The following is a 24,097-nucleotide window of genomic DNA, read 5'->3' as shown; positions in this document are numbered from 1 at the left end:
GCTTTAAATCAATCTTGTTTAAAATACTGAACTTTTCTTCAGATTTTTAAAACCTGTACTCAGACTTTTAAACTCAATGTAGGAATATTGTACAATATTTTCTAGTAAAGCTTCATTGTATTATGCTACTTTTTAAAAAACAATTTTCTGGCAAATAGCAACACAATATCTCTAATTGATTAGGCTAGATTACTTAGTGTGGAAACAGGCCCTTCAGCCCAACCAGTCCACACCGACCTCCGAAGAGTAACCCACTTAGACCCATTTCTCTCTGACTGATGCACCTAATACTACTCCTAACATAATTTCCCATGGCCAATTTACCTGGCCTGCACATCTTTGGACTGTGGGAGTACCCGGAGGAAACCATGCAGACACGGGGAGAATGTGCAAACTCCACACAGACAGTTGCCAGAGGCTGGAATTGAACCTGGGACCCTGGTGCTGTGAGACCACAGTGCTAACCACTGAGCCACCGTGCTGCCCTAATTGCTTGCTAGAGTTTGTCTAATTTAAAATTTGAATTATGTTTCCTCTCTTCAAAAGGTTTTCCCACACTCAACTGCCAAGATGGAGGTTTAATTGCTTTGTCTTGGAAAAATGGAAACTTTCCCAACTTTCTAGGGCTGACAGACCATGTGCATTTACTTGGACAACTTGTAAAATATATTCTTACAGCTGTATCCTAAATACATCTACTCACCAAAATTTCATTTTAAATTATGAATCTTCCAGAAATCTTAAAAATCTAGCCTTCTTTTGATGTTTTTTTCCTTTAGGTCTAAAATTTGCCTTTGCATTACAATAAATACATTGTTGTGGCCTCAATATATAAAAACTTTTGACTGACCCTTGCTCGGTCTACCATAGCCATGGCTCAAGAAATCTAATTACGATGGCAGTATTTCTGTTTCTGAAAAGTATTCTCCTTAATATTTTCTTTCCACCTTTATTGTGCGCCACAATTGTAAAATTGTGCCCACCCACCTTCCTCTCAAAATTTTTTCTACTTTATTCAGAGCTCCCGAGTGCTGTCAAGAACAGTCCTTCCAAAAGGTCTCTTTCTTCCCAGTGCAGCTAACCTTTATTCTTTTCCTCGGCAATTCTGTATTCTCCATGCTTCCCATTAGCCCCAAAGTGAACGTTTTCTTCTGATGTGATACTTCAATCCTGTTGCTACTTTTATGAATACAAAGTGTTTGTAAGCTTTAATGTCTCAGCTGCTGACTGGCTTACCTTCTTACACCAGTGATGTCCCTTGTTAACTCACTGGTCTTCAAAAATTCTTTTTTGGGCCAAAGTAGATTTTCTCCCCCACTAACTATTTCAAAAAAGTGACCACTAGTGATCACCATGTTTCACTGGGCAGTGGGTATCAATCACTGATAGCTGGTTATGGGAACAGTTCACTGCCACTATCCTCATTTCTACTCTGGGTTTAAAGGGCCCATTAAATCATCAGTGGGATAAGACAGATCACCAGAGAGTCTGAATGAGGGGAGACACTTCTCCTGGATAAGAGAAATTGAGGACTGCAGATGGTGGATATCAGAGTCAAAAAGTGTGGCGCTGGAAAAATGCAGGTGGTCAGGCAGCATCTGAGGAGCAGGAGAGTCGATGTTTCGGGCATAACGTTCCTGATGAAGGGCTTATGTCCGATACGTTGACTCTCCTGCTCCTCGGATGCTGCCTGACCTGCTGTGCTGTTCTAACATCACTCTTTTTGACACCCACTTCTCCTATATAACAAGGAAGGTATGCATTCATTATACAAATATACAAACATGACAACAAGGGGCACAATTGTAACTATTAGGAGCCAGTTATATGTCATCTGCCTCAATCAGGATCTGGACCAGCAAGACTAACTTGTTTCTCGAGCCACAGTCTGTGTTAAGATCAGGTTAACCTCGCGCAACTTCAACATCAACTCTTTCAGAATTGTTGCTTTATACAATACTTACTGACACTCAGCAGATACATGCTGAACACCTTGGAGAGTTAGAGGCTTCCTTTGAAAGCCTGCTGCTTGAACAAAGAAATTATAAGAAGGAAATGCCGAGCATAATTTCTAATACATTAAATGTTTGCCCAAATAAATATATAACAATTAAATCTTTTGTTACCAATTAATGACTAATTTTACAAAATTGGACAACAAACAGGTGATTAACTGCTATTCATATCAAAACATAACAGTTGAAGACTTAAGGGTTTAATTGATCTCTAGTCAAGTAGCGACATAAACTACAAGTGTTGAAACGAAAACTATCTTCAAAGGATTGGGAATACACTTACTCAGTCTGAGCTGTGACGAGTTGTTGGCATTGACAAATCGTGGTAAAAACAATGACTGCATATGCTGGAAACCAGATTCTGGATTAGTGGTGCTGGAAGAGCACAGCAGTTCAGGCAGCATCCGAGGAGCAGTAAAATCGACGTTTCGGGCAAAAGCCCTTCACCAGGAAATGGTTAGGTGCCGGCGCATTGCTGCAAGCGTGGAGCGGAGGATCTTGAAGGAGAACTGTTGCTGGCGTTTTTGAATCTGTAGTCTGTACTGTTTGTCCTGTTCGGATCCGAAGTCTGCTGGTTTAAAGGTGGTCCGGAGTCCGTGTGGGATGAGTTGGTTACGGAGGCAGGCACTGAGGAAGCAAATGTGGCTATGGTAGCGAGTTTGTTTCGCGACATGGTTGAAGAGCTTCAGGGCAGAGGAAATGACCTGGGAGTTGCAGTGGGAGAGGGACTCCCGGAGATTCTTGTATACGGAGGAGGAAAACTTCTTCAAGGCAGGCATCCTTGCAAGAGGATTCGCAGTAGGGTTAAAATCAACAAGGTTAAAAACAATGACTGCAGATGCTGGAAACCAGATTCTGGATTAGTGGTGCTGGAAAAGCACAGCAGTTCAGGCAGCATCAGAGGAGCAGTAAAATCGACATTTCAGGCAAAAGTCCTTCATCAGGGAGGGCTTTTGCCCGAAATGTCGATTTTACTGCTCCTCTGATGCTGCCTGAACTGCTGTGCTCTTCCAGCACCACTAATTCAGAATCCATTGACAAATCATGACCTATTGGCAATCATCGTTTTCAATGCTGCCCTGCATTTTGAAAAGGTAAAGTTGCCATAGTCTTGCCAGATTGTATGGCCGTGCTCTCATTAGACAGGTGGTGGTTTAACAGGAGGGCCACCATGCCTCAGAGGTTGAGAAGGAGTGCCCTTTCTGGGAATTAAATCCATGCTGCTTGCATCACAAACCAACCATCCAGAATTTGAGCTGAATCCTCATCTTCGAAATCAATAAGGTCTATGAAATGCCTTGTGCTAATGGGAAGTTTGTTGAAAGTAGTAAGAAGTTGACTATCAATGTCTTGCAATTCATACATCACATTTCAGTTTCACTAGAAACTCACCATATATCTCAATTGTCGTCACTGTCAAAACAAGATGTTGGTCACACTGAAAAAAGCATGTATGCACAGTTTCCCATCATCATTATGGTAGAACTACAGTCAGTACTGAAATACAGTGGTGAGAATTCTGACATCACAAACATCTGCGAAAAGGAACAGGAAGCCATCAGCCCATCGAGCCAGTCTACCACTCAAGGTGGATCAGCTACTTCTATGCCATTGTGTGCTTTCTCTCAATATCCTCTTCATCACTCTCCATCAATTTATAAACAGAACATGATTCAACAGGCCTGAGGTAGACAAATCCAGTCTGCAGGAGCCTTTCTAGATTATACGGGATGTTGAAACAAACACAACCACCCTCTCCAGTCACACACAAGGCTGGAATGTAACTCGTCTGGTCGGAGAGATTTATCAATCTTCAGTACAGTTAATTTTCCCAAACACTAGGTTGCTGATAATATCAGTTTGACAATCTCAAGTCAAAGTTCAAAATTGTGTCTCACCTCTACTAGGTCCGCATTTACTTAACTAAAGTTTTTTTTCACATAATGAAACAAGCGTTTTACAGTCCACCTTTATGTTAGTTGCTAGTTTGCATTCATATTATTTTCTCCTTCTTGTATGTTTCTTCGTCATCATTTACTGAGTGATAAATTGTTGCAAATACTCAGGCTTAATTTTTCTGGCAGCCTCAAAAACCACTTTCTTTGGTCTAACACAATCTGTGAACTTTTGTTAGCCAGTTGATACATCTTTCCCTTTGAGCGTTTGTGTCTCAGAGGAACATCCATCTCTCAGAAGACATACTGTTTTAAATACAAGTCCTTGCCTGCAAGTCAAATCTAGCTCGTATTGTCAATTTTCCAAACCAAAATCAGCATTTCCCCCATATCTTCATATTTTCCATTGTTCAGTTTGAAGACTATAGTTTCAGAATAAGCTACACTATACCACATTCAAACTCAAGTGCAACTCTGTCATAATAGAGACAATATTTACCAAAGGTTTCTTTACTGCAAGTTCAATTATCTCTTATGCATTCCATAATAAATCCAAAATAGTTTGATTCCTAGTTGATTCTTCAACATTATTCGCAAAAATACAAAATCCTGTGCATGCTGCAAGAATTCATCTTGCAATGCATTAATGCTGATTAGGTTTTCCCAGTTTAAATAAATTGAAGTGGTCAATTATTACACCACGAATGTTACATGCCTCTGATTTTCTGGCTTATACTGGTGTCCAATGATATGAATTCTGTTTGGTGGTCTGCAAACAACTCTCCTCAATGTTTGCTGCTAAAGCTGTTTTCTAGCTCAATATCAACTGAGTTGACGTTGATACGCAGTGATTTGCTCGAATTGATATAATGACGTCTTTTGAGTATTACCCTATAGAACCTTACCTTTCATGCCCAGCCTTCTAAATAACAAATTACCTTGGTCATCCGGTAACTATGTCTCCCATTTATCTCAATTTGTGTCTTCAAAACCAATCTTTGCTAATTACTGCACACATTCAAAGTGTCTAATTCTGCCTTTTGAAACATTCTATTCCATGCTTGCTATTGCTTAGATTGTCAAAATTTCACATTATTTCGTTAGTGGTTTTGTTTCCCATCCCACTGGCATTCTAATTTAAACCCCTTCCACAGCAACTTGCAATTCCAAGAGAATAGCAGTTGTTAAGATGCGACGCACTAAACTTGCATAGGTTGAAACCATGCTAAAACCAGTCCGAATCTCCAGAAGTCAGATGCCCCCTCCTTTACCAGTTTTCTTATCACATGTCCAATTTTTCAATTCCCCTCTAATCAATGCTCACTAGCGCAAAGAGCTGGAAGCAATCATAGGCTTACTGCTTTTCAGGTCCTGCTTTTCCAACTATTTCCTAGTACTCAAAAATTAATCTTATCTTCAGTTTCTGGAAACTTATCCTCTGTTTAATACCACAGACTCTAGATCCTTGGAGAGAAGTAATTCTCCTTTATCTGTCTTAACAGGCAACCTCATGCTGGGATTATGCGTTCTGGTCCTACACTCTCCCAACAAAGGGAAACAACCCAAATGAGTGACTTAAAACCATAAATGCCAAGCGTGCGTGCTTGGTAGAATTTGTGCGTGAGTGTGACAAAGTATCAACCTGTTAAAGGGTGCACGTGTGGGTGACAGTGTGGAGGCACTGTGTGTATGTCTGAGAGACAGCGTGTGTATGAGAGAGGGTCTGCCTGACTGTGACAGTATGTAAATGTGTGTATGAGAGAGTGTATAGTGTAGTGGGTCACCAGTAGTGTGAAATGAACCCAAGGTCCCGGTTGAGGCTAGCCTCATGGGTACCGAACTTGGCTATCGGCCTCTGCTCGGCCACTCTGCATTGTTGTTTATCTCCAAGATCACCCGAAGATCAGAGGCCAACTGTCCCTGACCTCTGAAGCGTTCCACAACTGGGAGGGAACATCCCTGACTGGCTATTGTTGCGCAGTGTCCATTCATCCGTAGTTGTAACTTTAAACAAAGGCTGACAGCCACGTTCAGTACCCATGATGGCCTCAACCATGACCTTGGGTTCAAAGTCACACTACTGGTGACCCGACCACGCTACATACACTTACACACACATACACACAGCCCTCACAAACCCATTGGTCAATAAGCACAGTTTGCAGGCAGTCAATCCATACAATAATTTATAAATTCCTGGAAACATAACTTGTCGGACTAAAGATTGGGATACACACAGACTCTAATCTCACACCTTTAATGCATTGTCTGAGCTAAGATGTCACCTTTTTTAAAAATAAAACTAAGTTCTCAGGAATGTGACTTAAAAGTAGTTCTGGGATTTACATAGTGAACCAAAACCTGCAACCTATTCTAAAAGATGAAAGACTTAACAGCAATCAATATACCGCATCAATTGCAGAACTGATCTTTTGCCATAAGTTCTATGTATCATCATCCTGTCCCACAGCTATCTGATGAAGGAACAGCTCTTCTGGCTTGACTTCAGGCTTAGTGAGTTTTGACTGCATAGAACAGAGACCCCACTGCCAAGACAAGGAAGAACGGAACACTTTCTCTAACTTGTACCAGCTTCAAGTTGTTAAGTTACATGAATCAATAACTGACAGGTTGTTCATAGAGATGTACAGCACAGGAAACAGACACTTTGGTCCAACTCACCCATGCCAACCAGATATCTAACCTAATCTAGTCCCATTTGCCAGCACCCGACCCATATCCCTCTAAACCCTTCCTATTCATATACCCACCCAGATGAGCTTTAAATGTTGCAACTGCACCAGCCTCCACCACTTCCTCTGGCAGCTCATTCTATACAGGTACCGCTCACTGCATGTAAACATTGTCCTTGAGGCCCCTTTTACAGCTTTCCCCTCTCATCCTAAACCTATGCCCTCTAGTTTTGGATTCCCCAAGGTCAGGGAAAAGAAGTTGTCTATTTATCCTATCCATGCCCCTCAATTTTGTAAACCTCTAAGTTCACCCCTCAGTCTCCGACATTCCAGGGAAAACAGCCCCAGCCTGTTCAGCCTCTCCCTATAGCTCAAATCCTCCAACCCTGGCAATATCCTGGTAAATCTTTTCTGAACCCTTTCGAGTTTCAAAGCATCCTTCCGATAGGAAGGAGACCAAAACTGCATACAATATTCCAATAGTGGCCTAACCAATGTCCTGTACAACCACAGCATGATCTCCCAACTCCTATACTTAATACGCTGACCAATAAAGGGAAGCATACCAAACACCTTCTTCACTATCCTATCTACCTGCGACTCTACTTTCAAGGAGCTATGAACCTGCAGACTCTGTTCAGCAACACTCCCTTGGACCTTACTATTAAGTGTATAAGTCTTGCGCTGATTTGCGTTTCAAAAATACAGCACTCACATTTATCTAATTTCAATTCCATCTGCCACTCCTCAGCCCATCTGATCAACATCCCATTGTAGTCAGAGGTACCTTTCTTCGCTGTCCACTAATTCTTCAACTTTGGAGTCATCTGCAAACTTACTAACTATACCTATGTTCACATCCAAATCATTAATGTAAATGACAAAAAGCAGTAGACCCAGCACCTATCCTTGTGGCATTCCACTGGTCACAGGCCTCCAGTCTGAAAAGTTACCCTCCTCCACCACCACCCTCTGTCTTCTACCTTTGAGTCAGTTCTGTATCCAAATGGCTAGTTCTCCCTGTATTCCAGGGGATCTATCCTTGCTAATCAATCTCCCATGGGGAATCTTTCTGAAGTCCATACTGATCACATTAACCACTCTGCCCTCATCAATCCTCTTTGTTACTTCTTCAAAAAATTCAATCAAGTTCAGAGACATGATTTCCCATGCACAAAGCCATGCTGACTATTCCTAATCAATCGTTGCCTTCAAATACATGCAAATCCTGTCCCTCAGAATTCCCTCCAACAACTTACCCACAACTGATGTCAGGCTCATTGTTCTATAGTTCCCGGGCTTTTCCTTACCACCTTTCTTAAATGGTGGTACCAAATTAGCTAATCTCCAGTCTTCCAGCCCCTCACTCGTGACTCGTCAATGATCCAAATATTTCAGCAAGGAGCCCAGCAATCACTTCCCTAGCTTCCCATGGAGTTCTAGGGTACACCTGATCAGGTGCTGGGGATTTGTCTACGTGCGTTTCAAGTACCTATTCCTCGGTACATGGACATCAAGATGTCACCATTTATTTCCCCAAATTCTATATCTTCCACATCCTTCTCCACAATAAACACTGATGCAAAGTAATCTGTTAGCATTCCCCTCAACTCCTGAAGCTCCACATAGGCTGCCTTGCTGATCTTTGAGGTGCCCTATTCTCTCCCTAGTTACCTGTTTGTCCTTAACGTATTTGCAAAACCCTTTGGATTCACCTTAATTCTATTTGCCAAAGCTATTTCATGTGCCCTTTTTGCCCTCCTAATTTCCTTCTTAAATATACTCCTACTGCCTTTATCTCTCAATGTCTCCTGTCTATACTTGACATATGCCTCCTTCTTTTTCTTAACCAAAACCTCAATTTCTCTAATCATCCAGCATTTCCTACACCTACCAGCCTTTCCTTTCATTCTGAACAGAATATACTGCTTCTGGACTCTCGTTATCTCACTTCTGAAGGCTTCCCAGTTTCCAGCTGTCCTTTTACCTGCAAACATCTATCCCCAATCAGCTTTTGAAAGCTCTTGCCTAATACCATCAAAATAAACCTTCCTCCAATTTAGAACTTCAACTTTTAGATCTGGTCTATCCTCTTCTATTTTAAAACTAATATAATTATGGTCTCTTGCCCCAAAGTGCTCCCCCACTGACACCTTAGTCACCTGTCCTATCTTATTACCCACCATTGATCCTTTCCCTAATTAGCTTAAACTGCAGATGTTCACTTGTGATCCTACCACCAGAAACATTTATCCCTACATACCCTGCTCAGACCGTCAACCTCATCTCAGCTTTTTCTTCTCCAAATTCTCCAATCAATCCATTTTTGTAACTGAAATTCCTCAACCACTGAACCATTCACAGGAGTCTATCTGGACTGCAATGCCTTCATATTTCAGAATACATTACACCAAAACTGGATCCTGTACTCCATTTGAGGCTGAACCTGTATCTTCCACACATTCAAAACACCCTCCATACTGTTGTACTTTACACTCCGATTAACAAAGCAGAAGGTACCGAATGTTTTAGTAATGCTCTTTCAACTTGTCCTGCCACCTTCAATGATTTTCATGAACATATACACCCAGGTTCTTCTGTTCCTGCAACTCCTTTAATCATATGTATGTTTTATAGGTATGTTCTTCACACCAAAAAGAAACTAATTTCTCTGCACCGAGTTTTACCTGTCAGATGCCCACTTATGTCACCAGCTTGTTTATGTCCTTCCATCTATCTACCTCAGTTTCTGATGTTCACAATTGCAGTATCAACTGCAAAATCAGAAAGAGCAAGGATCCCAACAGTGACCATCGGACAACTCTACTATAAACCATCCTCCCATTAACTGCTGCGTTTTCTGTCACTCAGACAATTTTATATCCAGGTTGCATCCAACCCTTTTATTTCTTGAACTAAAACCCTACTCAAGCCCACTGTCCAGCACTGTATCAAACACTCTTGGAAATACACGTCTACTATAATGGCAATACCCTCATCACCTTTGGGTTACCTTTTTGAAATCTTCAGGTTGCTTAAAAAAATTTTCCCTCACAAATCTGTACTGTTTTTCCTTAATTTATCTACATTTGTCTAAACGACTTAATTTTGACTCAAATAATTGTATTGCTCAAGTTTTCCAAATATGCAAGTTAAACTTAGCAGCTTCACATTCTAACCACAGTCCTACAAAAGCATTAACTTGGACATATCATATGCCACCATACATTTCTCGAGACAACTAGGGCAAACAACTAAGTTATTCCAAAACCATGTTGTTAGATAACACGTAGGCCAAAATGCAGTTACATAATGTATTGTAATTCTGAATATGCACATTTCATGCTATTCTGCATCGTATCACATTTCATTGTTCAATGCACAGAAGAGGTTCTGACTGCGGTCAATTGTCAACAAGAGTCAGTACAGCTATATTCAGTCAATAAAAACGAGACTAAACTTAGATTAAGGGTACAATTCCCTTGTGCATATAATAAAAGAGAATTTAGAGACACTGAAGGTGGTCTAAAGACATGTTGTAAGATTTAGATAAGAAATAGCAAAAAAGGTCTTTTACCCAGGGGAAGAAAGCTCAAAACAGGAGGGCATAATTTCAATGATGGTAAGAGAAAGAACTGAAAGGAACTTGGGGGCAACCTTTTCCACGGAGGGTGTGTTTATGGAACGAACTGTCGGAGGAAGTGACAGATACAAGTACAGTTACAACATTTAAAAGACATTTGGACATGTATATGATTTAGAGAAATAAGCCAAACGCAGCTAAGGCTAGTTTAATTTGGGAAACCTGGTCAGCATGGATGAGTTGGACAGAAGGGTCTATTTTTGTGCTGTAAGACTAACTCTAATAGGAGAGGCAGTTCATTCATATGAAGATGACAATGTTTGCTTTAAGCTTAACTTTGTGATCAAAGTTATTTGCACTGAAAGATGAATGAAAACAGAAACAGAATAACCAAGGGAGACTGCAGCACCAATTATTGTACGTTATAACTCATTGACGTAGTGCACTGGAAATCACGTCCTGACTGCTCCCAAAGTCATTGGCAAACATGAAGTTTTAATAAAGCTACTAAAAATCTCAATCTGCCTCTGACTGACTGACTCAGGGTAAAAGGGAACGACATCAAGTTCTTTTATTAAAGTACCAAAAATTTTTACATATAACACAACTTTAACCAGAACAGTATTTTTATTGTAAACTCACCACTTAACACACAAAATCAATTTGGACTGGAGGGAATAAAATAACCATAAAAGAGTTCTATACCACTGGTACTAGATTTCACAATTCTTTAGATTCGATGCCTTGATGTTATCTACACAGCAATGATCAATTTGTAGTCTACTGGTTACTTGATTGCATTTGGGGATTTTCTACCAGCCTCTGGGTTTTAGAATTATTTCTTTCAACATTTCCAAATGCAATTTTTCTGCTCTTTTGACTGAAAATTGAAGACAGCAGTTTAGAGAGCAAGATTGATGTAAATAACTTCTGGAGGGCTCCTTGCTTCCCAATGTTTCACTCACTTCACAAGAGTCCATAAGCTGCATTCTGAGCAGATTGTTGCTGCCACGTGGGCTTTGCTGAACCTATAACAAATGGTCCTAACCTGTCTGGCCTCTATGTCCTTGAAAAGCATCACTGATCACACGCATCATTTGTTTTTCCAAGCTGCAGACAACTTCTTGTACAATGAGCAATGCTTATTTTTCCTTAATTCCAGTCCATAGTCCAAAAATAAAAGATTTAAGTCTCTTACACGAGAGTGTTAAACATTTGTCACTGGTCCTCTCACTTGTCAAAAGATACCTGGATCTTGGCATGAAAGGTGCAGGACCTACTTACCCATTGCATTGGTGTCCTGCAATTAACAAAAATCAAGCATTACGAATTATTCACAGCATTTTCTTTATTTCTTATATCCAGCATTGGCAGCACTTTACTAAGTACCATCATTTTCATTTTATTCAAATAGTCAGAGCTGTACAGCAGGAAACAGACCCTTCAGTCCAACTCGTCCATGCTGACCAGATATCCTAACTGAATTTAATCCCATTTGCCAGCTTTTGGCCCATATCTCTCTAAACCCTTTCTATTCATACACCCATCCACATGCCTTTTAAAATGTTGTAGCTGTATCAGCCCCCACCACTTCCTCTGGCAGTTCATTCCATACATGCACCATGCTCTGCATGAAAACGCTGCCCCTTAAGTTCCTTTTACACCTTTCCTCTCTCACCTGAAGCCACGTGGACGTGCAATCCCTCGACACATCAATCTCTCATCATAACTGTCTGAACTCTGCTTCTTCCTTGAAGAAGTCTGCACAGCTTAATACATCACCACCTTCCTTTGACTGGTTGATTTCATTCTACTTTGAATTTCTTCTTTAACTCATCACATTTTCTCTACAGCATGGGTACCCAGGAGTCCCAGCTAGACATGTCTCTCTGGGGTATGCAGAAGATTTCATCATTCCGGTCCTACTCAGGCTTACATCCACAATTCTTTCTCCAATACATGGATGTCAGCCTTCAGTGCTACTTCCTACTCTTATCTGGAAATGGAACGGTTCACCAGTTTTCCTTCCAATTTCCATTCTTCTCTCATCTTCATCTGGTCCACCTCAGACTCCTCCCTTCTCTTCCCTTTCCTTCCTTGACAGTACGGTTTCTATTTTTGAGGATAGGTTGTTCACAAGTACCTATTACAAGCCAACATCTCTTTCATACACTTACACTTGACTTTAACTGCTTACATCAAACAACTTTGGAAGTCTGGCTACATTATCCACAACTTACTTCCCTACTTCCTTTAAAACTACAAAGTAGTAACCATCACTTCCCTGGGACTAATCTGTCTTCATTTCCATTATTTTTCCAAATACCGTTTTATTACACACAGAATGTCCCAATCTGGCATGTTTTTGGAGGAAACAATCTGCTTTATATAGTTTAAGACATACAAAATGTTTAGATGCATTGCTGAAGGGAATAAGTCAAAGCACTTCCTACTGCATTTATCAGGATTAAAATACCAAGACAACACTTTATAAAGAGGAGGGACAATTTATACAGCATGAAAAGAGGATGCCATTTGGTTGGGCCATCATCTGTATGAAGATACAGCATGACGCATCAAATGTCAATCATAGTCCTCACAGCAGATTGGTAAACTGATTAGTCAGGGTGCTATCCTTGGAATTCAGCAGATTAAATTTGCACAAACATCACGTGTGTCATTGAAGGGGATCACAGAGATTGCTAATATCTGCTATATTCGTGTAGCAACACTAACCAGAATCTACCTAATTGCTCCAAGAACAAAGCCAGATAGTTAACTGCCCTTGCTGCAGCTCCAAGTCAATGATGCTTAAAAAAAATTAGTACTTCCTTTTAATATATACGAGAAAAATTTGTAATTTTTTTCAAATCTGTTTGTTGCATCTTAGTTCTGACGAGTGCAAGACAAAGAGGCTTTGACCGCTGGTCTCCTCTTAGACATTAAATTAGACCATGAGTATTAAACAAAAACAAAAACAAATTGCAGGAAGAGCTCAGCAGGTCTGGCAACATCTCTGGAGAGAAATAAAAGTTAATGTTTCAGGTCAAGTGACCCTTCCTCACAACTTGTGTTAATACTGTTTTCTTGTTCATGTCCATGATAATTAGGGTCAGTTAGCTAGGTGGCTGGCTTGTACACTCCATAGTGAGGTACCAGAAGACTCAGAAGCAATGTTAGAAGTCTGGAGAAGACAGAGAGCAGCTCAAGGTGAAAGCACTCAGCAGCTATCTTGAAATTTAAAAATGAGGAATGGTCAGAGTTATCAAAATCATCACTACTGAGGGGCAAATCATTAGAACAGGAGCAGGAATTGGCCATCTAAGCTCTGCTATTCAACAAAGATCATGGCGGATCTTTGTGGCCACAGGTCCACTTACCCGCCCTCTCACTATAACCTTTAATTCCTTTACTGTTCAAAACAATATCTATCTTAGCTTTAAAACATTTACTGAGGAAACCACAACTACCTCACTGGGCAAGGAATTCCATAGATTCACAACCCTCTAGGTGAAGCTGTTGCTTTTCAATTCAGCCCTAAACCTGCCCCCTCAAACTTTGTGGCTTTGCCCTCTTTTCCTAGTTTCACCCACCAGTGGAACATCCTCTTTACTTCTCTCTTATCTATTCCCTTCATAATTTTGAATGTTTCTATAAGATCCCCTCCCCCCCCATTCTTCTAAAATCCAATAAATATAATCCCAGTCTACTCAAACTCTCCTCATAAGCCAACCCAACAGAGTGAACCTCATCTACACCCCTTCTAGTGCCAGTACATCCTTTTTCAAGTAAGGAGACCAAAACTGCATGCAGTACTCCAGGTGTGGCCTCCAACTCCCTATATAGCTGCAACATAACCTCTCTGCTTTTAAACTCAATCCCTTTAGCAATGAAAGACAAAATTCCATTTACCTTCCTAATTACTTGTTGTACCTGCAGACTAACCTTCTGTGATTCATGCACAAGGACACCCAGGTCCCTCTGCACAGCAGCATGCTGCAATTTCTTACCATTCAAGTTACAGTCCTTTTAATTATTATTCTTACCAAAAAAGATGACATTACATTTATTAACATTGTACGCCATCTGCCAGCCCTTTGCTCACTCACTCAAAGCAGCTACATCCCTTTGCAAAGTTTCACAGTCCTTTGCACACTTTGCCCTACCACCCATCTTAGCGTCATCAGCAAATGTTGACACACTAAGTGTCCCCAACTCCAAATCATCAATGTAAATAGTGAATAAATGCAGTCTCAACACTGACTCCTGAGGCACACCCCTAGAGTCACTGCTCACCAACCAGAATAGAATTCATTCCTACTTTTTGCTTCCTGTTGGTTAACCAAGCCTCTATCCATGCTAATACATTGCCCGGAATGCCTGGCATCTTTTCTTATGCAGTAGCCTATTTTGTGGCTCCTTGTCAAGTGCTTTTTGGAAATCTAGATACAACACATCTACTGGGTCTCTGTTGTCCACCACATTCGTAATGACTTCATAGGATTCCAAAAGGTTAGTTAAGCATGACCTGCCTTTCATGAACCCGTGCTGAATCTGCCCAGCAGGACAATTTCTATCTACATGCTTATCTAAATCCTCCACAAAACTCCTTGTGCATTACAATCCAGTGGGAACTATTAACATTTGAAAAGAAATCCAAATACCTCCACTTAACCAACAGAACTGGGCCACAAGATTTCACTTTATGTATTTTAAATTATTATATTAAAAAATAATTAAACCAATCCCATTAACAAGAATTTATAACTGTTTCACATTCTGGCCTCATTCTCCCAATAATTCTGGGTTACTCCAATGCATTTTTTCACTTCTGAAGGGACCACATATATACTACAGTCCTCTGTAGAACTGTCTTGAACTTCAGCTATGCTCAGGAGCAAAACAAACTTTCTCCCCGTGTCTGTTTTCCACAACTTCCAAGCTAATCAGCTGGTTACTTTCTTTTGCAATAATGCAGGCTGACTCCCACTAACTTCAAACTAGTCAAGCTTCCAGCTTAAGTTCCCTCAAGATTTGAACTAAGATTGTGCCTTCCATGCAGTTCGACTTCACTGTAAACTCTAATCTGTTTAGAATGAAGTCTGTCATTTATTTTGGCTAACTGCTGTCAATCAGCTGCAAATTTCACAAAGTCTACAAACCCAAACATCAACCGATAAGAATACACTACATGGAAGGATTCAACTTTCAAGTCAAATTTGGCAGAGGTGAACATTTCAATTTTCTTCACTGAAAAAGAGTACATCATAACTGAAATCACTAGACCTTAAACACATTTAATTTTTCTAAGTATGCATTACTTTAAAATATAATGCATAGAAATCCAAGTACCCATGCATTTGAACCAATGTTACAAAACACTGCATAATTCACTGTTCAAAAGCAGCTTAATTCAAAACAATGGACTTCAAGTAACAAATGCAGTAATGCATTGAAAATTTGAAGATTTTGTCTAGCAGATATGTATATCAGCTTGACAACAGAACCAGCAGCTAATAAGCTTACACAACGTCTGTATGAATAGTCTCCTGTAACAAATTCAATTTTTACTTGCTGAAAGTAAAATCATCTGGTTAACATATACTAAGTTGAAATATTCATTGAATGATCAACATACAAAGAAACATGCATTAACTCTTATAACTATGAATTTCTATGCATTATGATTTACTAAAAACAAAATCCAATTATCTTTAATAGTTCTTCTTCCAATACATGCTGCACTTGGTACAAAATTGAAAAACATTTAATCAATACAAACATGTTGTGACACTTCATGGCAGGTAGGAATTGAACCTAGCTTTCTTGCCCAGAAGTAGGGACAATAACGCTGTGCCATAGTATTCCTTCCTTACTTTCAGTGCTAATGAAGATATAAATAGGAAAGGTTAGCTATGCGGATTCATCATTGAAGTCTAAGGGCAGATTATGACACTAATTTATTCTAGGAATATAGATAATACAGGCTTTGGCCAGCATCTATTGTGCATCCCCAAATGCCCAGAGGATGATTAAGAGTCAACCACATTGCTCTGGGACTGGAGTCATATGTAGACCGAACTAGATAAGGGTGGAAAATTCCCTTCCTAAAAAAAATTTTAAAAGGGCAGTGAATCAGATTTGTTTTTACAACATTTGACCTGATTGCCATTAGACTAGCTTTTTTAATGCTAGATTTTTTTTAAAAAAAGTTTTTGAATTCAAGTAACACCATGGTGGAATTCAAATTTATCATCTAAGAACATTCACCTCAGATTCTGGATTACTGTCCAGTGACATTCCGACAACTTGCTTTTGGCAATATCAGTGGTTGTCATTCCCAACCAGCCTTTCCTTGATGTTTGGAGTCTCTGCTGGAAAAATTTGCAATTTCTGCAATAATGGGGATCTTCTGCAGCATCCCTCTTTCACAAAATATTTCCTGAGGCAAGGAAAACTGCACAGTAATCCAGGTGCAGTCTTCTATAATCACTGAAGAAAGACTTCTCTGCTCCTGCACTCAAATCTTCTTGCAATAAAGACTGATATTCTATTATTAGCCTTCCTAATAGCTTGCTGCACCTACATGTTTAGCCTTGTACATCTTGGGCCCTTTGCACATTGACTCTTTTCCATCTCTTACTAATTAAGGGTTTAGTTCACTTAACATATGGTAAGCTCCAACATGATGAGTCAATACTAAACTCTTGATCTAGAACTGGTAATTTGATGGTACTCAACAAGAGATTGGAATCCAAATATTCCATAAATTGAGCATTTTTTTTTAAATGAAGCAATTTGAATGCACAGGTTTCTAAAAATTGTTGAAACAATTTCCTTACGAAACAGTAATGATCAGAACATTGATGAAACACAATAACAGCATACATAATGTATTTTCCAAAAAGTTTTTCTAACCTACTGTATGACTAAAATCTTTGTTATCTAACATGTAAGAACAAAGATATTTTATTCTGCCAGTCTACATTTCTTTTAGCATTCAGCACTTAGTTTCTTCGAGCAGTGAGGGTGTAGGTATTTATTAAGTAGCTACATGTCAATGATGAAACCAAAACAGAGTTAAATTTAACTACCTGATAGGCAGATGTAGGTCAGATATTCCCCCTGACCTCCTGTTGCGAGAAATGGAATCTTTTTTTTGGTTCTTCGCTTGACCTGGACTGCTGCAAGCATGCGCTCATCGTGTGGAGCGAAGATCTCTTTGCTGATAGCAGATTTGGCACTCATCATGGATTGGGAGAAGAGAAGGCAACTTTATGTACCTACGGAAAAAGAAAGCAATTCATTATGGTAAATCATTTAATCAGATGCAAAGAACTCACATAGTGTAACTAAGTTTACTTTAAGATAACCTACTCAAATCAGACACGGTTAAAAATCACATCTCATGCCCTAAACATTTATTCAAATTGAACGAACAAACATTTGGCAAACTCACTGTCAGTAAACTGAAACAGCCTACTTGTAAAGATACAATTTCAGAAATTCAGATAGAACAAAAATTCGAAGAAAGTACGCTATATTACCAATGAAAAAGCTACTTGAGGCAAGGTACAGAAACACATCCAAAAGTCTTTTGAATGATATTCCATCAAGCTTTCAAAGAGGAATTGAATTGGAATAGAAAACTAAGCTGAAACTTCTGATACAGTCCAAAGTTAAATAGAGCCATAGAGATGTACAGCATGGAAACAGACCCCTCGGTCCAACCCGTCCATGCTGACCAGATATCCCAACCCAATCTAGTCCCACCTGTCAGGAACCGGCCCATATCCCTCCAAACCCTTCCTATTCATATAGCCACCCAAATGCCTCTTAAATGTTGCAATTGTACCAGCCTCCACCACATCCTCTGGCAGCTCATTCTATACACGTACCACTGTGTGAAAAAGTTGCCCCTTAGGTCTCTTTTATATCTTTCCCCTCGCACCCTAAATCTATGCCCTCTTGTTCTGGACTCCCCGACCCGAGGGAAAAGACTTTGCCTATTTATCCTATCCATGCCCTTCATAATTTTGTGAACCTCTATAAGGTCACCCCTCAGCCTCCAACGCTCCAGGGAAAAACAGCACCAGCCAATTCAGCCTCTTCCTTTGGCTCAAATCCTCCAACCCTGGCAACATCCTTGTAAATCTTTTCTGAACCCTTTCAAGTTTCACAACATCTTTCAGATAGGAAGGAGACCAGAAGTGCATGTAATATTCCAACAGTGACCTAACCTATGTCGTGTACAGCCACGATATGACCTCCCAACTCCTGTACTCAATACTCTGACCAATAAAAGAAAGCATACCAAACGCCTTCATCACTATCCTACCTACCTGCGACTCCACTTTCAAGGAGCTATGAACATGCATTCCAAGGTCTCTTTGTTCAGCAACACTCCCCAGGACCTTACCATTAAGTGTATGAGTCCTGCTAAGATTTGCTTTCCCAAAATGCAGCACCTTGCATTTATCTGAATTAAACGCCATCTGCCACTTCTCAGCCCATTGGCCCATCTGGTCCAGATCCTGTTGTAATCGGACGTAACCCTCTTCGCTGTCCACTACACCTCCAATTTTGGTGTCATCTGCAAACTTACTAACTGTACCTCTTATGCTCGCATCCAAATCATTTATGTAAATGACAAAAAGTAGAGGGCCCAGCACCGATCCTTGTGGCACTCCCCTGGTCACAGGCCAATTCAAACAGGATCTTTGAACTTTTCTTTTGAATAATATTCAAGTGCAACAAAATATCCTTCTACTGATTTCTTTGAGCACTATGTGCTCGAAGACTTGTTTTTAAAATTGAATTCATTGGTGATACTCAATTGTCTTTGAGAAGCTAGTGGCAAGTTGCTTTCTTAATCCATTACAGTAAAGAGGCTTGCGGCATGGTGGTTCAGTAGTTAGCAATGCAGCCTCACAGCACCAGTTTCAATTCTAGACTCGGGCAACTGTTTATGTAGAGTTTGCACTCTGTGTCTGCCTAGGTTTCCTCTCACAGCCCAAGGATGTGTAGGCTAGGTGGATTAGCCAATGGAAATGCAAGATTACAAGAATATGGGAGGGGGATGGGATGCGATGCTCTGGAGAAATCAGCTGTGGACTCGATGGGCCAAATGGTCTGCTTCCACACTGTCGGGATTCAATGCTTCTACGTGGTGCAGATATACCCAGAGTGCCGATATCAGGTTAGCAGTGTTAAAGTACATTCCACTTTTAGCTTTCATTTTAATACTAATTTGCTATGTTGTTATCAATAACGATTTGGTGAGTTCAACTGTATTGTGGACTCAAATGGGGGGAGTTGTAAAAGGATATTCATTTTGCCGAGATGTCTGGAAACATTTTGAATTCTCAGTTCTATGGAAGGCAACATTTGAGCTGGTGCTGATGTCTCAAAGATTATTTTGTTTCTCCCGAGAAAGGTTACTAATGAAGGATCATATTAACAAAAATAAAAGTAACAAAAAGAATGGCAGAGTCTAGCACAAGGAAACCAAAATTACTGGTTGGACATAAAAAGGGACATTGCTGGAAATACAAAGGGACAAATCTTGATTTCTACAGAAACTATTTTGCAATCTTTTCAACAGTTTCCATCACAGACAGCAAGCAGACATTGGTTATAAAACAGATCACATGACTGAGTCACAGCAAATGGAAAATTAATCAATGACTCACCATTCTTAGACAAGAGTGTAACCATACAGGAACTTACCAATATTAAGAATACTGCACCGTTATTCTATATGGTACTTCTAGAAGGGAAGACAAGCAGCAAGGAGCTAACAAAAGCTCAAGATGCTTCGTTTAAACATTGAATAAAATCTAAACAGTTGTAAAAAGTGGATACAAGTGGGACTTTTGGATAAGGAATGTTCATGGTAGTTCTGAAAAGAGACAGCTAATATTTCACATAAAAATAAATTGTTTTCTATCAGTGAGGGCTAGAAACAACTGCATGATCAAGGCAGAAAAAGAAGGAGATCAAGAAACAGGAGATAGAGTTGTACAACACGGAAACAGACCCCTCAAAAAAAAAAAAGGATCCATGCTGACCAGATATCCTAAATTAATCTAGTCTAATTTGCTATTCATGTACACATTCAGATGCCTTTAAATTGCACCAGCCTCCATCACATCCTTCCATACACCCATCAACCTCTGCGTAAAAAGGACGCCCCTTAGGTTCCTTTTATATTTTTCCCCCTCTCACCTTACTGCCCCACCTTGGAAAAACAACGTTGGCTATTCACCCTATTCATGCCTCTGATGCTCCAGGGAAAATAGCCTCTTCCTATAGCTCAAATTTTCCAACTCCAGCAACATCCTGGTAAATCTTTTCTGCACCCTTTCAAGTTTAACATCTTTCCTAGAGCTGGGAGGCCAGAAGTGAACACAGCATCCCAAAAATGGCCTAACCACTTTCAAGGAACTACGAACCTGCACCTCAAGTTCTTTGTTCAGCCAATCTAATTAAGGTCCTGTTGTACTCAAAACCTTCTTCAGTAACCACTACACTAATTTGGGTGCCATCTGCAAACTTACTAATCATTCCTCAACATGACAAAGCCATGTTGACTATCCAAAAATCAGTTTTTGCCTTTTCAAAGAAGCAGCGAAGTGAGTAATATTTTGAACTGGAGCTTGAAGCATACAGGGAGGAAAAAGAGAGTTAGAATATTTCACAAGAAATTGAGAATGAGGATGTACAGGGCCCAAGCAAATGAATGCAGAAGGAAGCAAGGTTTCATTGGACAAGGGCAAAGTCTAAGTAATTATAATAGAATCTTGTACAACTATGGATCTGTCTTCCAGAAAGTGGCGTTGATTTGTGGTGTTCTATGTTCTACATTCAACTTTAACTTTTAAACAAGTTGAAAATTAGGCTCAGGACTTTGACTTATTGATGGGAGCAACTAGAAAAATCTGCAAGAAGCTAGGAGTGACATTTGATAAAAGGAGCTAGCAGGAGCACTGTACTCTGTCATCGAGATGAAGGAGGCAGCTTTTGGTTGGCTTTTTACGGAACATCCAGTCAGTCCCAATTCTCCCACTCTATCCCCCTAGCTCTTCAACTTTACTTCCACTAACTGCCTCAAATTTCTTTTGAACTAACCTGTCTCCTCTTCATGCAACTTTGTAGACACCACACACTGTGCACTTTTTTTTAAAAGGACCTTCCTAAAATGTAATATCTAGAACTGGACACGAAATTCTGGTTGCAACCGAACCAGAATAATATGAAATCTGAAATGGTTTGGCAACTCTATCTTATGGTCAGAATGCTTGCTAAACTAAAGTCACAACATAAATTCACTTTGAACAAGATTGGAGATTTTTTTTCCCCCAATCTACATGACTCCATGCCATCCTTTTGTCCTTTATAAATGCTTACTGCCTAAACTGATCTTGGATTTAATTCTTTTTAAAAAAGATAAATTTCACCAGATTCACAGCAGAACCTTTCTCAAGTTTACTACCACTGATCCAGAATGAGAAACAACAGCTCAGTCACATCAGCATGGAATACACAGCAGGAAGGACATTTGTTCAACAAATATCAGACTTGTGCAAAAAGCCAGTGTTGATTTTAGAAAAGTCATAAACACAATTGTAGAATTCAACTAGTGTAGTATTTTTATTTGGGAAAAATGTGTTCCGTTACTAGTCGCAGCATTGCAGAAGAACCCCACAGTGATTTTTCCATTGAAAGTGGTATAGCTGTCTTCATGCAATGAATTACCTGCTGTCCTGACAGCTCAACATCAAATACCTGAAAAATGATGCAAGCCCCAAAGATACCACCATTAAAATTAACAATCCCATACAATACCATACCAAGTGACCTTTGCCTCCAAAAAGGAAACATCTGTTGTTCTGATTTTAATCTGTGGAGTTAGAGGCAAGAATACCCACACCTGTAACTGAAAAACAGCCTGAAACACAAATGAGTTTTGTCATCATATTGTGGTGGTGAAGTGCCTAGACAGAATATTTCTAATCATTTAATAGTTAAACACAAACAGGATAGATCAGAGTTTCAGTTTGCTGAAACCACTCTGACTGCAGGCCAGAGATAAAGAAACAATACAATCCTAAAATCTGCACTGCTGGTGTATAAAATGTCAGGCCACATTATCCCTGATATCCAACCACAAGAAAGCTCAAAATATTGTGCTGCACCCAATTCTAAGATTGCCAAAACACCATCAGCAATTTACAGCCAAAGAATGTACTTTTAAAATTCATTCTGGGATGTGAGAGTTGCTAGCTAAGCCAGCATTTATTTACCATCCCCAAATGCCCTGTGAAGTGCTTTCATAAATGCATCTTTGCAGTTTACTGGTTGTATGACTGACAATAGAATACAACAGATTGAGCATCTCTTTCCCCGTATTGCTACACAAGCCAACAACTGTGAAGGAGATTAAAACCCAATTAGGTATTTACTAATTTTTGGCTAATTCATGCAAACAGGATCCAATCTCAGGAAAATAAACCATATCCACTGAAAACTAAAGGGAAGAACAGCTGTAGAATAGCTCTTGCTTTGCTTTACCAATAATGAAAATTTTATGAAGAAATAATTTAATGCATTAAGCATATGATGATTTCAACACCAACACTTAACTGCATACCTATTATAATCTTAATTGCAACTGTGCTTGATAAAAGCCATTATTTTTTATTCAAAGGAATTTTTTGAGCAATCACCTCAAATTTGAGACATTTTAGATTAAAATCCCCCTTCACTTTTTGAAAAGTAGAATAATATGCAAAGAGTAAAATATGAAATTTCACAAAACCTGCAGTATAAAAGGAAACAAACAAATACCATAATTACTGAAGAAACTCAGCAGGTCCAGCACCATCTGTGGAAAGAAAAAAGAATTAACATGAATTCTCTTTTCTCTCTCAGATCCTGACAGATCTAGTTTCTCAATTCCCATTTTTATTCTTTCAGATCTCCAGCATCTGTACTTGTGTGCTTTATTAAAGAGAAAAAACATTTGCTATGATCCCAGCTAATGGCAATATTAGACAAGCCAGAATGGGACATGGCTCGATATATCATGAGCTTAGTTTTTTCAGTTGGTTAACATGATGATTGGTCACTGAAAATATTTAAGTGAGTTTGTTAATGTTCCTCAGGAAAATTACCATTTACCACACAAGAGGATTAAAAAAAAAGTTATATATCTTGACATAAACAGAAAAACAAAGTTTCAAGCCATTTTCCAGCAATATTTTTTACAAATACTTAATCCCAATTAGGTGTCACCTCGACCTTATAATTTCTCATTTAACTGACTCTTTCCAGTTTTGGGGATCTAGAATTTATTCTGATGACCTAAACCTCTTCTATTCTGACAACCTGAAAACCTCTACTTCAACTAAAATGCTAACTCTTCTCAAGCTAAAAAAAGGGCAGAGTCTCTCAGCCCCTGAACAACATGGGCATTGGTGAGAACGGTGCATTGCTTCCATAGTCAAGAGCAAAAGGTCCCATTTTCTAACAAAGAGTTGAATGGTGAGATGAGATTCTTACTAGTTAAACAGTGTCTGAGGTATACTTGCATACATTAGTGTCCTCACTATTATGTAATCTCACCTCACTAATATGCAGGTTCCCATTCTCCCAACTTCTGCATACCAACCAAACAGCACGAATACCAAACATGAAAGCCAGATTAGAAACCTCATGACTCTCATATAGCCATTGCTTCTCTCGATGCCCAGCAGCCACTGACATCTCAGTACGCAGCACTGTACACACCTCTCCAGCCCCCACAGTGCCTCCAAGTTCCTAGCAAAGCAGGATGCCAATTATCCTCTATCTGAGGCAATTAAAAGAAACCATGTAGGCAAGCTACAGCTTGCCAACAGCTGACCGCTT

At 39.7% G+C, this 24,097-nt stretch overlaps 1 protein-coding gene across 1 annotated transcript in view; it reads right to left on the bottom strand.

The window, feature by feature from the left end:
- Positions 1 to 24,097, bottom strand: part of stxbp6 (syntaxin binding protein 6 (amisyn)) — a 210,236-nt gene that overhangs the window by 155,929 nt on the left and 30,210 nt on the right. The window contains exon 2 of the mRNA XM_072569021.1: positions 17,281 to 17,469. Within this exon, the coding sequence (XP_072425122.1) occupies positions 17,281 to 17,437 (157 nt within the window). The 5' untranslated portion in view covers positions 17,438 to 17,469. The remainder of the gene's footprint in view (positions 1 to 17,280; positions 17,470 to 24,097) is intronic.

This window comes from Chiloscyllium punctatum, chromosome 4 (genome assembly GCF_047496795.1).
Source record: "Chiloscyllium punctatum isolate Juve2018m chromosome 4, sChiPun1.3, whole genome shotgun sequence".
Classification (NCBI taxonomy): Eukaryota; Metazoa; Chordata; class Chondrichthyes; order Orectolobiformes; family Hemiscylliidae; genus Chiloscyllium; species Chiloscyllium punctatum.
This window is presented reverse-complemented; position numbering and strand designations above follow the sequence as displayed.